The 13,885-nt window shown below is 63.8% G+C and overlaps 3 protein-coding genes across 5 annotated transcripts; all 3 read left to right on the plus strand.

Annotated features, from left to right (window-relative positions):
* Positions 1-194: 194 nt before the first annotated feature.
* Positions 195-4,140, plus strand: PLPP6 (phospholipid phosphatase 6). 3 transcript variants are annotated; one of them, XM_080601735.1, is made up of 3 exons: positions 195-264; positions 969-1,402; positions 3,292-4,140. In XM_080601735.1, the coding sequence occupies exons 2-3, from the start codon at positions 1,009-1,011 to the stop codon at positions 3,660-3,662; spliced, it is 765 nt and encodes a 254-aa protein (XP_080457861.1). In that variant the 5' UTR covers positions 195-264; positions 969-1,008; the 3' UTR covers positions 3,663-4,140. The 3 variants fall into 3 exon arrangements, with proteins under 3 accessions (XP_080457861.1, XP_080457859.1, XP_080457860.1); XM_080601733.1 differs by having other exon boundaries at positions 227-460; XM_080601734.1 differs by lacking the exon at positions 195-264 and adding an exon at positions 353-533.
* Positions 4,141-6,048: 1,908 nt separating this feature from the next.
* On the plus strand, positions 6,049-9,265 carry LOC308198738 (flavin-containing monooxygenase 5-like). Its single transcript, XM_080601721.1, has 8 exons — positions 6,049-6,323; positions 6,527-6,715; positions 6,791-6,953; positions 7,194-7,336; positions 7,496-7,695; positions 7,831-8,180; positions 8,349-8,421; positions 8,547-9,265. Exons 1-8 carry the CDS (start codon positions 6,192-6,194, stop codon positions 8,890-8,892), a joined length of 1,596 nt encoding a protein of 531 aa, XP_080457847.1. The 5' UTR covers positions 6,049-6,191; the 3' UTR covers positions 8,893-9,265.
* Positions 9,266-9,419: 154 nt separating this feature from the next.
* LOC308198737 (flavin-containing monooxygenase 5-like) lies at positions 9,420-13,538 on the plus strand (the record flags this gene model as incomplete). Its single annotated transcript, XM_080601720.1, has 8 exons — positions 9,420-9,970; positions 10,826-11,014; positions 11,090-11,252; positions 11,549-11,691; positions 12,073-12,272; positions 12,347-12,696; positions 13,031-13,103; positions 13,181-13,538. The coding sequence occupies exons 1-8, from the start codon at positions 9,836-9,838 to the stop codon at positions 13,536-13,538; spliced, it is 1,611 nt and encodes a 536-aa protein (XP_080457846.1). The 5' UTR covers positions 9,420-9,835.
* Positions 13,539-13,885: the final 347 nt, after the last annotated feature.

The raw sequence follows: 13,885 nt of genomic DNA on the forward strand, positions 1-13,885 counted from the left end.
GCCGCCCGCCGCCGCCGCCGCCGAGCGCCGGCGCCCGCACCGGCGCCGGCAGGGCGAAGGCGCCGCCGCTGCCTTTGCGGCCCTCGCCGGCCACCGTCCGCCGGCCCCGCCGCTAGGGGGAGGCGGCGGCGCCGCCGAGCGCGGTCGCCGTGGTAACCGGGGGCGGCACGTGGGGCAGGAAGCGGAAGCGGCGCTGAGCGGGACGGGGCGGGGGGAGCGCGGCGGCGGGGCCGGCACCGGGGGGAACCGGAGAGCAGCGGGGGGGTACGGGGGGCACCGGAGAGACGCTTGAGGGATACTGGAGGCACTGAGGGGATACCGGGAGGTTACCGGCGGGCACCGAGGGGTACCGGAGGGCACCGGGGGAGTACAGGGGGTACCGGGAGGCACCGGGGAGATACTCGGGGGATACCGGAGGGCACCGGGAAGGTACCGGGTGACCACAGGGGGCACCAGAGAGGTACTTGGGCGATACTGGGGGCACTGAGGGGGTACCGGAAGGTTACTGGGAGGTTACCGGAGGGCACCGAGGGGTACCGAAGGGGTACAGGGGGCACCGTAGGGGTACCGGGAGACACCGGGGAGATACTTGGGGGATACCGGAGGGCACCGGGTGACCACAGGGGGCACCGGAGAGATACTGGGAGGGTACAAGGGGCACCGGAGAAGTACTTGGGGGATACTGGGAGGCGCTGAGGGGATACCCGGAGGTTACCAGAGGGCACCGAGTGGTACCAGAGAGCACCGGGGGAGTACAGGGGGCACCGGAGGGGTACCGGGAGGCACCGGGGAGATACTTGGGGGATACTGGAGGGCACAGGGGGACAGTGGGGAGGTACCTGGGGGGCACCAGAGGGGTACCGGGGGCGGATGGGCCTGTGAGGTGACAGCAGGAGGCAGCCCGGCAGTGGGCGACCTGCTTTGGCCTCTCCAGGCCTGGTCCCATCCCGGTCCTGTCTCACCGCCAGGCTCGGTGCCACCACCCGGTCCCGTCCCCGTCCCGGCGCCATGCCCAGCCCTCGCAGCAGCCGCGAGCGACGCGCCGGCCGCCCGGAGTTCGTGTCCCTGCTGAGCCAGCGCGGCCCCGCAGCCCCGGACAGCCCGTCCCGCCGCCGCGAGTCCGGGGGCTCCGCGCCCCCGCCGCTGCCCGAGGAGGACTGCATGAGGCTGAACCCGTCCTTCGTGGGCATCGCCCTCAGCTCCCTGCTCGCCGTCGACCTCTGGGCCTCCAAGCGCCTGGGAGTCTGCGCCGGGGAGGCCTCGGCCTGGGGCAGCGCCCGCCCGCTGCTGAAGGTGGTTGAGGTGTCGGGGCACGGCATCCCCTGGCTGCTGGGCACCTTCTACGGGCTCTGCCAGAGCGACAGCTCGGCCGCCAGGGAGGTGCTGCTCAACCTGCTCTTCGGTGAGGCCGGGAGGGGGTCGCTGCGGCGGGAGGATGGGGCCCGGGGGATGGGGAAGAGCTGAGGAAAGCCGGCTGTCACAGCCCTGGGGGAGCCGTCTGGTTCCCAGCAGCTCGCACGTCTGCCCAGAGCTGCAGCACGCGGATGGCTGCTCCAAACGCTGTGCCCGTGCGGTACCTGGATGGCTGCTCCAGCTTCCAAACCTCTGTGTCCCTGTGGCACCTGGCTGGCTGCTCCGGTTTCCAAACGCTGTGCCCGTGTGGGACCCGGATGGCTGCTCCAGTTTCCAAACCTCTGTGCCCGTGGGCTCGCTGCAGGCACTGATCTGTAAAAGCCAATATGGAAACTTCATCCAAAGCATGCATTTTAATCACACGTGGTGCCGTACTTTTTCCCCCCAGCATCCTGTCCTAGTAGGTATATGTAAATTCGTTTTTGCTCGCTTTGAAACAGTGGTAGCGCCAGAACAACAGACCTTTCTGGATTCCCAGTTCTTACACTTTTAAGTTGCAAAATTATAGGTGTCTCACATTGATTATGTGACTCTCTGTTTGGTGGGAAGTGTATGCTTTTGTGCATCTTTTCCATTTAGCAGTGCGTGGTTAAATTACAGCATCACGGGAGAGCTGGTGGGAAGGGACCTGGTGGCTTCTGACCTCCTTCCATAGAATGGTTTGGGTTGGAAGGACCTTAAAGCCCACCCAGTGCCACCCCCTGCCATGGGCAGGGACACCTCCCACCAGCCCAGGCTGCCCCCAGCCCCATCCAGCCTGGCCCTGGACACTTCCAGGGATGGGGCAAACACAGCTCCTCTGGGCAGCCTGTTCAGTGCCTCACCTCCCTCACAGTGAAGAATTTATTCCAAATATCTAATCTAAATTTACCCTTTTCTAGTATAAAACCATTACCCCAGGAGCAGGCCTGCTCTGGCACCAGGGTTGTATCCAGCTGGAGTCACCCACCTTGGTGCTTTTTTGCAGCACCCACGTGGGGAACGAGCTTTCCTCGGTGCCCGAGCTGGATCTCCCAAACCACAGTTTAAAAGAAGTGATTGAACTAGGTTTACTTCTAGGAAAAAAAAAAGGGTTCTTAAATGATTAACCAGAGGGAGTGAACTGAAGTGACCAAAGGAAGGACTTTGTGCCCAGGCCATAGGACAGAAATCAGTCTCTCGGGCAAGATTTCCTTAGAAGAAGCAGCCCTGGCTGCCAGCACCAAGAGCTGGGCTGAGATAGCGAAGGCACTGCCTGGCGCGAGCAGCTGCTCTTGCCAAGTACTGACGGAGCATTTCTCACAGACACTTCACTTCTGACTTCTGCCACAGCAGCCTTTAGACTCCTGGGAACAAGCTGCTGTCATTTAATTCGCCCTTTACTCAGCTCTTAAAAATGGGGTGATTAACTTGTACACAGGTGCCCCCAGCAGCAGGGAGAAGCCAGACGTGGAGCTGCAAGCCCCCAGACCCGCTGGGGGCACGGGGACCCCCCTCACACCAAGGCACAGCTGAGGTGGATTGATCATTTACCTGGGTCAAAACAGTGCGTGCAGAGCCATGCTGAGTCAGCAGGGGCAGGCAGGGAATGTTAACCCCTGCGTGGCTTTCAAAACAAGGGAGGATTTGAGCCCCGAGCTGCGAATGCCAGATTTTACACGAATAAATGCCGTGCAGCTGCGCACAGCGGAGTGCTGACGGAGATGTGCTCGGGCGGAAGCCCAGAGGAGCACCGTGGTCTCCCTGCCTGGGCATCGCAGCCCTGGCAAGGACTGCCTTCTCTTGGCAGGCTTCGGTAGCTCCGCGTTTTCTTAGTTCACGGCTGGCTTCTGTTTTTGTCTCGATTCCCGTGGGAAAAATAAACCTCCTTTCTCGCTCACTCGCTGTTCCTCCTCCTAGCCTTGCTGCTGGATCTCGTGCTGGTGGCCGTGGTGAAAGGGATCGTCCGGCGGCCGCGGCCCACGCACAACAAGATGGACATGTTCGTCACCGTCTCGGTGGACAAGTACTCCTTCCCGTCGGGCCACGCCACCAGAGCCGCCCTGGTGTGCCGCTTCGTGCTGCACCACCTGGTGCTCGCCGTCCCGCTGCGCGTCCTCGTGGTGCTCTGGGCCCTCATCGTCGGCGTCTCGAGGGTGATGCTGGGCAGGCACAACGTGACGGACGTGCTCTTCGGCTTGCTCCTGGGCTACGCGCTGTACAGCGTGGTGGAGTACTGCTGGCTCTCCCCGCTCAACGCGCCTGCCCTCTTTGCTCTCTGGACCCACTGACCGCCGCGGCCCTCCCGGAGGAGGAGGCTTACACCCCGTTCTCTACGCGCACACAGAGGGGGGGCACTGGGACTTGAACTCGTATTTGCCCAGCCAGAATTTCACACTAGCAGCGCTGCAGGCTCCCGGGCCTGCAGTCAGACACTTGGTGCTGTCTCGCCCTCCTGTCGGGCTGCCAGGCACCGACCGCTCTCCAGGGACAAAGCAGAGCCCGGGGAGGGGTCAGCGCACCCGCCTGGCAGCTCGCTGCTGATACTGTGAATCAGTGTGCCCTCGCCGGGCACCTGCTGCGTTAGCCAATGGTGGATGTAATAGCTGGGGCTTTGCAGAGCTCTCTCTGCAATTGCCCGTGTTATCTGTGTGCTGTAAATACACCGATTGCATCGCTGCTGCGAGCACGCCCTGTGCTCCTTGGTACCTGAGCAGAGAAGACGCACTGAGGCCTGTCCTCAGGTTTATAAAGAGCTCTGCCTCCTAAGCAATGCGTCTCTTTCTTATCGCTCCTGGCTTAAGCACTGCACCGAGGCCGCACCTCAGCCAACAAGGACACGGGCATCTGGCTCCCAGTACTGCGGGGAAAGGAAGGGGGCAGCCAGGGGCTTGGGCCGTCGATGGGATCTCCAGGGGATGGGGAAGCAGCCCCCAGCAGCAGCCTGCTCATAACGCCACTGTGCAGAGCTTTACAGCTCTTTCTCCGCCCTCCACAGGATTTTCAGTCACCCAAGGGCAACAACACGGAGCTGTACTAACTGCCACAGCTCCCCTGAACTGCCGCCATTCGTCCTGGCAACCTTTTCTTCCACTTTTTCTGGTTGCCCTTGGCCGGAGGGGACCACAAGGAGCCTGGGTCCTGCCTCAGCCTCTCCTGGGGCCTTAAAACATTCCCTCTTGCTGTGGGAACTGCCTCGCTGGGGGGTCTAGGGGAAAGCTGCGACCCTCATCCAGCCCAGGGCTGCTCAGATCCCTGCCTGCGTTCCCTGAAACCCTCCTGAAGGTGAGGCTGCTCCTCACCGCAGCCAGGCTCTCCCTCTAGGAGGACGCCAGCCTGCTCTCGTGCCTTCCACCCGCAGCACACAGGGCTGCGCTGACCCCACAGCCCGGCTGCACCGACCCTTCCCCTCCCCTGCCACGAGGCTTCCACAGGGCGGCAGACAAGGAACAGGGCTTCAGCAAACCCTTTCTGCCTTCACCGGGGGATGGCATTGCGAGGGAGTAGAGGGCAACAGCAGAGCTGGCGGGGACTTTGCCAGCCAGTGCTGGTCCCACCATACCTTGCAAAATGAGCCACGAGCGCAGATAGTCAGGGAAACTGATGGTGGTGGGGCTGCAGGCACAGCAGGCACCAAAGCCTCTGGGCAGTGCTTAAATAATGCTGGGTGTGTGAGGAATGATTGGGGCCAGGTGGGGCTGCTCGTGGCCATTAAGTCCCTGGAAAAAATGAAGTTGCAAAAAAACCAAAACAGCGTTTGAGTGCTGTTCCTCTGATTGCAGCACGCAGGAGCACCCTGAGGGCTGCCGGTGCAAGCACCTCCTCTCTGCCTGCAACCCGCAGTACGGTGGCTGAAATAAAAATGTTCCCCCATGGGGCCGAGCCAGCACCCCAAGCTCCTGCTGTGGGGTCTTCCCCGCGGGCAGGGGCTCCCCATGCCTCTTCTCTGTGCCTCAGGCCTTCGCTCTCCCCGTGTGTCCGCTGTCACTTGTCGCTGTCACTTGTCACTTGTCCCCAGAGCAGTGGGGAGACCTCTGCTCCCCACCACGCTCGCCCCATGGCACCTTTGCCCACACGAGGCCACGGCCAGGGCAGCAGGGTGCCGGGCAGCCCATCCCACGCAGCGCAGAGGTCATGGTCCTGAGCACGGTGGGGGCAGAGTCCGGGCCTGTGGGGACTTTTGGTTCCTCTTGCAGCTGCTGAAGGAGAAGGGGCGACGCGGCAGCAACCCGCGCAGGCATTTCACAGCACGGCGGGGTGGGGAGGGATGGGAGAAAAGCCCAGGTGAGCTGTCCTCCTTGTGCTGGCCCCGTGGAGCTTGCAGAGGGGTCCCAGCAGAGCCGAGGGGGGCTATGGGGCTTGGCACGGGTGGGCCAGGGGCGAGCCACGGCTGCGGGGACGCGGGTAATGCAGCGAGGGTGCCCGCGGGGCAGCTGGAGCCACTTCACCCACCCACAGGGTACCAGCGGCGTTCAGCGTAAGCAGGTCTGGGCTGATCCCAATAATCCTGGAGGTAAAAGTTCAAGGGAATGTTTGATTTTCCAGCCTGCACACCGCGGGGCTGAGCTGCCCCTTGCCCCGCTCCGGGCAGCCCCCCGCAGTGTCCCCTGCCGGGGGTCCCCAGCCAGGCGCCGGGGCGGATTCCTGGCCCAAACCACTGCTGGAAAAGCGAAGCAGCCGGAGCGAGCTGAGCGCTGGCAGCCGGCCCCGTGGCTCCCGTGGGAGGAGTGACGGCAGGGGAGGCACCCGCTCGCCGCCGCCGTGCGCCATAAAGCCAGGCCGCGGCCAGCCCCGGCGAAGGCTCGGCGGCGCAGGGCGGCATGGCGAGGCGGGTGGCCATCATCGGCGGGGGCAGCAGCGGGCTGTGCGCCATCAAAGCCTGCCTGGACGAGGGGCTGGAGCCCGTCTGCTTCGAGAGGAGCAGGGACATCGGCGGGCTGTGGAGGTTTGAGGTAAGCCGTGCCAGGCACGGGCTGCGGGTGTCAGCAGGGGCACCGAAGCCGGCCACAGTGGGGTCCTGGGGCAGGATCCGTGTACATCCTGGTGGGTCCCGGGGAGCCCCGCGGGTGGCAGAACCCCCCCAGCTCCGTCACAAGGCAGGGACCTGCGTTGGGACAGGGCCACCGGGACGCTGAGCCGTGCCCCACACTCACAGGAGCAGCCCGAGGAGGGCCGCGCCAGCATCTACCGCTCCGTCATCATCAACACCTCCAAGGAGATGATGTGCTTCAGCGACTTCCCCATCCCCGACGACTTCCCCAACTACATGCACCACTCCAAGATCATGGAGTACTTCCGCATGTACGCCCGGCGCTTCGACCTGCTGCGGCACGTCCGCTTCGGGGTGAGAGACGGGGACCCGGGGGGGACACACGGGGCCGGCGCTGTGAAATGCTGACGCCCGCTCCCCCCTGCCCAGACCAGAGTGTGCCGCGTGTCCAAGCGCCCCGACTTCGCCGCCACGGGCCGCTGGGAGGTGGTGACCGAGAGCGAGGGCAAGCAGGAGTCGGCCGTCTTCGACGCCGTGCTGGTGTGCACCGGGCACCACACCGACGCGCACCTCCCGCTGCACGCCTTCCCCGGTACGCCCCCACGCGCCCTCGCATCCCTCGCTGTGAAAAAAAGCCCCCGAAAGCTGTGCTGTGCCTGCGCCTGCTCTCCTCGCTGCTTTTTCTCCCAGCTCCATGTGCGTCCCTGCATGGTCTTTCTCTGGGATGGGTCTGGCAGAGCCGTGGAAGGCTCCCTGGGGCCACAGCACGGATCCTGCTTCATTTTGGGGGGGCCCTCCGGCCCAGCACAGCCTCCCTCCTCCCTCCCCACAGGCATCGAGAAGTTCAAGGGCCGCTACCTCCACAGCCGTGACTACAAGGACCCCCAGGACTTCAAGGACAAGAGGGTCGTTGTCATCGGGATCGGGAACTCGGGCTCGGACCTGGCTGTGGAGATCAGCCAGACGGCCAAGCAGGTGAGCAGCAGCGGGGTCCCCGCGGGCAGAGCGTCCCCTGTGCCTGGTGGCAGCTCCAGGTGGGACACCACCAGCTCCATGAGGACACCCATCTAGGGGAGCCTTTGGTGTCCTCACGGCCACCACAGCTCTGAGGAAGTGACTTTCTTGTTCGCCCAGGTCTTCCTCAGCACCCGCCGCGGCGCGTGGATCCTCAACCGCGTTGGACAACAGGGGTACCCCATCGACATCGTCTTCACCACCCGCCTGAAGGCACTCCTGAAGCAGCTGCTGACCTCCTCCATGGCAAGCGACTTCACAGAGAGGCAGCTCAACATGAGATTCGACCACGCGCACTACGGCCTGAAGCCAAAGCACAGGTGCCAAGGAACGCACCCTCCAACGCCGTCCCAGCCATTCCTGGGGACGAGCACCCCTGGGGACGAGCACCCCTGGGGCAGGACGCTGCAGACTCTCCCCACCCCGGTGCCCTGATGGCTCCTTCTGCCTTCCAGGGTCTTCGACCAGCACCCGACCGTCAACGACGACCTGCCCAACCGCATCATTTCGGGCAGGGTGCGGGTGAAGCCGAACGTCCAGGAGTTCACGGAGACATCTGCCATCTTCGAGGACGGCACCAGGGAAGACATCGACGCGGTGATCTTTGCCACGGGGTACAGCTTCTCCTTCCCCTTCCTCGAGGATTATGTGAAGGTGGTGGAGAACCAGGTCTCCCTCTACAAATACGTGTTCCCCGTCGACCTGGAGAAGCCGACGCTGGCTTTCATCGGCTACGTCCAGCCCCTGGGAGCCATCATGCCCATCTCGGAGCTCCAGTGTCGCTGGGCCACCCGTGTCTTCAAGGGTAAGCGAGGCAAAATGTCCCCTGAGCCTGCAGCCCCGGAGCCAGGGCAGACGGTGCCCAGCTGTGTTTGGGAGGCCGCAGCCAGCTGTGCCACACTGCTGCCCTCGGCCGTCGCAGCCAGCCGTGCCTTTGCTTGTGCAGCCCCCTGACGCTTGGCTCTTCCCCCAGGGCTGAGCACGCTGCCCCCGAGGCACGACATGGAGGCTGACATCAAGCACAAGAAAGAAGAGATGGCCAAGCGGTAAGACCCCGCCGGGAACCAGCTGGGATGAGGCAGGAGCACCGCGGGCTGGGGGGGCTGCTGGTGGGCTCCCATGGCTAAGTGCCACCAGAGAACAGGGTCCAGCTCTCCCTCCCTGCCCGCAGGTACGTGGCGAGCCGGCGGCACACCATCCAGGTGGATTACATCCCCTACATGGACGAGCTCGCCTGCCAGCTGGGCGTCAAGCCCAACCTGCCCCTGCTCTTCCTCACCGACCCCCCGCTGGCGCTGGAGGTGCTGCTGGGGCCCTGCACGCCCTACCAGTACCGCCTGCGGGGCCCGGGAGCGTGGCGGGGCGCCCGCGCGGCCATCCTGACCCAGCGGCAGCGCGTCGTCCAGCCCCTGCAGACGCGGCACGTGGAGGAGAACACCTCTGTCTCCGTCCTGCCCCTCCTCCGCAAGCTGGCCGTGGCCATGGCCATCTTCGCCATCATCTTCGTCCTCCTGTAGGCTCCTGCTCTCTGCCTGGTGGGGTTGGCAATGCCAGGACGGGCCGTGCATCCCCATGGCAGCCGTGCCCCCCCGTGCCAAGAGAGCAATCCGCTTGCTGGCACGGCCCTGCGCAGCAAACCCGAGGCACCAGAGCCTCCCAGATGTGGCAGCCCCAAATGATGCCCCACGGCTGCACCGGGATGGAGGAAAAACCCTGCCCTCGTGTGGGGAAAACCCCATCCTGCTCAGGCATCGCTGTCATCGAGCGGGGACTTGCCGGGCTGTTCTGTCACCTACAATCCCAACGGGCCTCCACTGATGATGATACCTTCATAGCAGAGGCATAGCAAATTTTCTAACTGGATTAAAGCGTCTTAAACAGAGCCAGAAAGCTGTCCTGTTATTCACGTCCCCCTGCGTGCTGGGGACACACACGGCTTGGGGTCTGCATACACACGCGTGTACCCACGGCAAAGCAGCCTCGTCTGGGGCACGCGGAGCCGGAGCAGATGGCCGGGGTCACAGCAGCACGGATCAGTCCCATCCTGTCACACGCAGCCTGATGGGGACGTGGGTTGGGGACCTGGAACGGCGCCGGCTGCCCCTGGCCACCACGCGCCGAGGCTGGCACCAGTGCCCGGAGCATCTCCCCCATCTTGTTTTCCATGCCATGACTTGCCAAAATTTGGAGCGCGGCCACGTCTCAGCCCCCACACCCAGGAAGTCCCTGGGGCTGGATTCAGCATCATTAAGTGCTTAGAGAAGATAATGACCCCTTTGCGGAGGGCGGGCGGGAGGTGTGGCGCGGCGCTGTGGGAACCTGTAGATCATGTCTGGATGAAGCCTCTCGCAATGCCCCGGCTGCCCTCGGCCACCCCTGCTGGGACACCTGGTGCTGGCCGAGCGGCGCCGCACGCATCCTGTGCCCCCTGCCAGCCTTCCCCCGCTGCCACCGCTGGCCATGGCTGCCCAGAGAGTGGCCGTCATCGGTGCCGGCGCCTCCGGCCTGTGCGCCCTGAAATGCTGCCTGGATGAGGGGCTGGAGCCCACCTGCTTCGAGAGGAGCGGGGACATCGGGGGGCTGTGGCGCTTCGAGGTAAGCCCCGCGCCGTGCCGGGCTGCCCTGGGCGGCAGCAGGGACGGGATCGATTACAGGCAGCTAACGAAGCAGCGCTGCCCTGCGGCGGGACGTCCCCTGGGCGCAGGCTGGTGTGCTGCCAGCACGGGGACCTGTGCCACCAGCAGCAGGACGGATCCTGCCCAAGGACCCGCGGCTGGGGCCTGCCCTCACCCCAGGGCTCGCTGCTCTGGCTCAGGCTTTGCTCTTCCCATCCCTCCCTTCCCTGCCAGCCTCACTCCCACCCATCCCTTCCCCTGTGCCCACCTCCCCGCTCCCCGGCTGTCCTGCTGCTGGTGGCATCCCTTCCCTACCTGTCCCGGTCCCTTCCTGCCCAGCCTGTCCTTGGAAGCCCGGGCTGCTCCTCTCTGCTCCTGTGCCTCTCCCACGCACCGGCACCAGGCGCTGCCTCTGCTCTGTCTGCGCGGGGGAACCCCCGGATTTCTTCCTGTCCCCGCCAAGCGATGCGGCTGCCTCTTTTCGCTGGGACCCCCGCCAACCAGGCGTGCCTCGCTGCCCTGCCCTGCCCTGTCACGAGCGCAGGAGCCTGGGGCACGCTGCACAGCACCAGCCTGGCATTTTGGGCTGCTTGGCTGAAACAACGCTGCTTTTCCCCGTGGTGGGTCTGGAACAGCGATGGAGCAGAGCCAGGGCAGGGGAGCCGGAGGCTGAGCTGCTGGGGCAGAGACGCTGGGAGTGCGAACAGCCACTGAGCTGACACCAGAGCCAGCTCGGCGTCCTGCGGGACCGAGGGGGCAGTGGCACCACAGGAGGCTTTGGGAACCCCCCCACATCTCCCCCTGGCTGGCACTGAGCCATGCCCCACACTCACAGGAGCAGCCCGAGGAGGGCCGCGCCAGCATCTACCGCTCCGTCATCATCAACACCTCCAAGGAGATGATGTGCTTCAGCGACTTCCCCATCCCCGACAACTTCCCCAACTACATGCACCACTCCAAGATCATGGAGTACTTCCGCATGTACGCCCGGCGCTTCGACCTGCTGCGGCACGTCCGCTTCGGGGTGAGAGACGGGGACCCGGGGGGGACACACGGGGCCGGCACTGTGAAATGCTGACGCCCGCTCCCCCCTGCCCAGACCAGCGTGTGCCGCGTGTCCAAGCGCCCCGACTTCGCCGCCACGGGCCGCTGGGAGGTGGTGACCGAGAGCGAGGGCAAGCAGGAGTCGGCCGTCTTCGACGCCGTGCTGGTGTGCACCGGGCACCACACCGACGCGCACCTCCCGCTGCACGCCTTCCCCGGTACGCCCCCACGCGCCCCGCGCCCCTGCCACCAGGTGCTTGCCTCTCCCCCGAGACCCCTCACAGCACCATCCCCACCAGATGAGCCCTGACCCAGCTCTGGTTGCTGCCAGAAATGCTGCTGCGGGTTAAAAGCCCGAGCAGGGTGCTCAGGGCCATGCTGAGCATCTCCTGGGCTGGATGGAGATGGCACCACCTCGCTGGGCACCATCCCGCTGGGCTGCTCCCAGAGCACACCACCAGCCCGAGCAGGGCACAGCCACCCGCACCCCGCACGGCTTTGCTCTCTCTTGCAGGGCTGGAGAGTTTTGAGGGCTGGTACTTGCACAGCCGGGACTACAAGAGCCCATGGGCCTTCACGGGGAAGCAAGTCGTTGTGGTCGGCACTGGGAATTCGGGCATCGATATCGCGGTGGAGCTGAGCCACACAGCCAAGCAGGTGAGCTCCGGAGCCACCCGGGCTCAACACCCTCCTGCTCCTCTTTGCTCCCAGCCTGTTTTTATTCCCAGCCCAAGCAATCTGTCTGAGCTTGGGCCAGCAACTCGCTTCAGATTAAATGTCCCCTCTCACTCACTGGGGTATTTATTTAAAGAGTGATCCAACTCCAGAGGGCACCAAGCAAATATCTGCCCTCCCTCCAGCACCGCACCCATCCAAAGCGCCTCATCCCCTCTCAATCCACCCAAGGGGCACAGTGGGGTCCAGCTCTCCACAGCCTATAATATAATATGCTAGCATATAATATATAAGACTACCTGAACGGGAGGACCACAGCGGGACGTGGGTCGACAGCACTGCCTCCTTTCTCCTTCCTCCCAGGTCTTCCTCAGCACCAAGCGCGGGGCCTGGGTGATGCACCGGGTGGCGGAAGGTGGGTACCCCTTCGACTTCTCCTACCTCAGCCGCTTCATCCAGCTCCTCCAGAGCCTGCTGCCCCTCTCTGTGAGCAACTTTGTGCTAGAGAGGAAGCTCAATGCCCGCTTTGACCACGCGCTCTACGGTCTGCAGCCCCAGCACCGGTGAGCACCCAGGCAGTACCACGGGGACCTGCCTGTGCCCCCAGCCCCGCATGAGCTCTGTCTGTGCCCTCCAGGGTCCTCAGTCAGCACGCGACCATCAACGACGACCTGCCCAACCGCATCATTTCGGGCAGGGTGCGGGTGAAGCCAATCATTCAGGAGTTCACGGAGACATCTGCCATCTTTGAGGATGGCACCAGGGAAGACATTGATGCCGTGGTCTTTGCCACGGGGTACAGCTTCTCCTTCCCCTTCCTCGAGGACTGTGTGAAGGTGGTGGAGAACCAGGCCTCTCTCTACAAATTCATGTTCCCTGTTAACCTGGAGAAACCGACGCTGGCTTTCATCGGCTACGTCCAGCCCCTGGGAGCCATCATGCCCATCTCGGAGCTCCAGTGTCGCTGGGCCACCCACATCTTCAAGGGTAAGTGAGGTGGGTGGAGGATGTAGCCAGGCTCTTCCAGGTGCAGCAAAGCCAAGTCATTAAGCTGGTGGCACCTCCTTCTTCTTTTGTCCTCCTTCTGTGTAGGAACAAAAAACAACATTGTATTTCACAACGAGCCTTGCACTCCTTTTAGTCTTGCAGGGTTGGTAACAGTTTTCCTTATGTGCAGCCTACTTTCTCCCTTTTCTTTCTTTGCACCTGCCTCCCTCTCGCTCCCTGCTTGGTGGCCCAAAGCACGAGCAGAGGCCACGCTGGGTACAGAGGCCCACGTCTGCCAGGAGCACAGCTCTCCCTCCTTCCTCTCCTTCCCCAGGGCTGCAGGAGCTGCCTCCAGCCAGCACCATGCTGGCTGACATTGCACAAACCAAGGAGAAGATGGCCAAGCGGTAAGGACCCTATGAAGCATTACCCCTGCCGTCACCCCCTCCGTGCCCATACATCGAGCCTCCCTCCCTGCCCGCAGGTACGTGGCGAGCCGGCGGCACACCATCCAGGTGGATTACATCCCCTACATGGACGAGCTCGCCTGCCAGCTGGGCGTCAAGCCCAACCTGCCCCTGCTCTTCCTCACCGACCCCCCGCTGGCGCTGGAGGTGCTGCTGGGGCCCTGCACGCCCTACCAGTACCGCCTGCGGGGCCCGGGAGCGTGGCGGGGCGCCCGCGCGGCCATCCTGACCCAGCGGCAGCGCGTCGTCCAGCCCCTGCGCGGCGCGGCCAGGCGCACGGTGCCGCGCTCCAGCTTGGTGCCGCACGTCCTCAAGGTGTTCTTCAGCGTCGGTTTGATTGCAGCCACGCTCGTCTACGTCTTGCTCTCCCCTTAACCCGAAATAAAGGGGATCGCGGGTCCTGCTGGCCACCTTATGCTCTTAGACATATAGCCATATGGTCATATGGTTGTACGGCCATATGGCCTGAAATTTTGGGTACACTTGTGCCAGGAGTTGGACTCGATGATCCCTGTAGGTCCTTTCCAACTCGGGATATTCTATGATTTTATGATTCTCTGATCTTATTTCTCACTTTGGTGTTTTGCTGTTGTGGGGGACGCTCCGGGGACAGGGCTCACGCCCCCACCTCCCGACACCTCTGCAGGCTGCGGAGGGTGGGAGACCAACACCACAACCCCAAAAAAGGGACAATAAAGCTGCTCCCGGTGCCCCGGGGCTGA

The sequence above is a fragment of the Anser brachyrhynchus genome (genome assembly GCF_964034855.1).
Source record: "Anser brachyrhynchus genome assembly, chromosome: 8".
In the NCBI taxonomy this organism is placed as follows: domain Eukaryota; kingdom Metazoa; phylum Chordata; class Aves; order Anseriformes; family Anatidae; genus Anser; species Anser brachyrhynchus.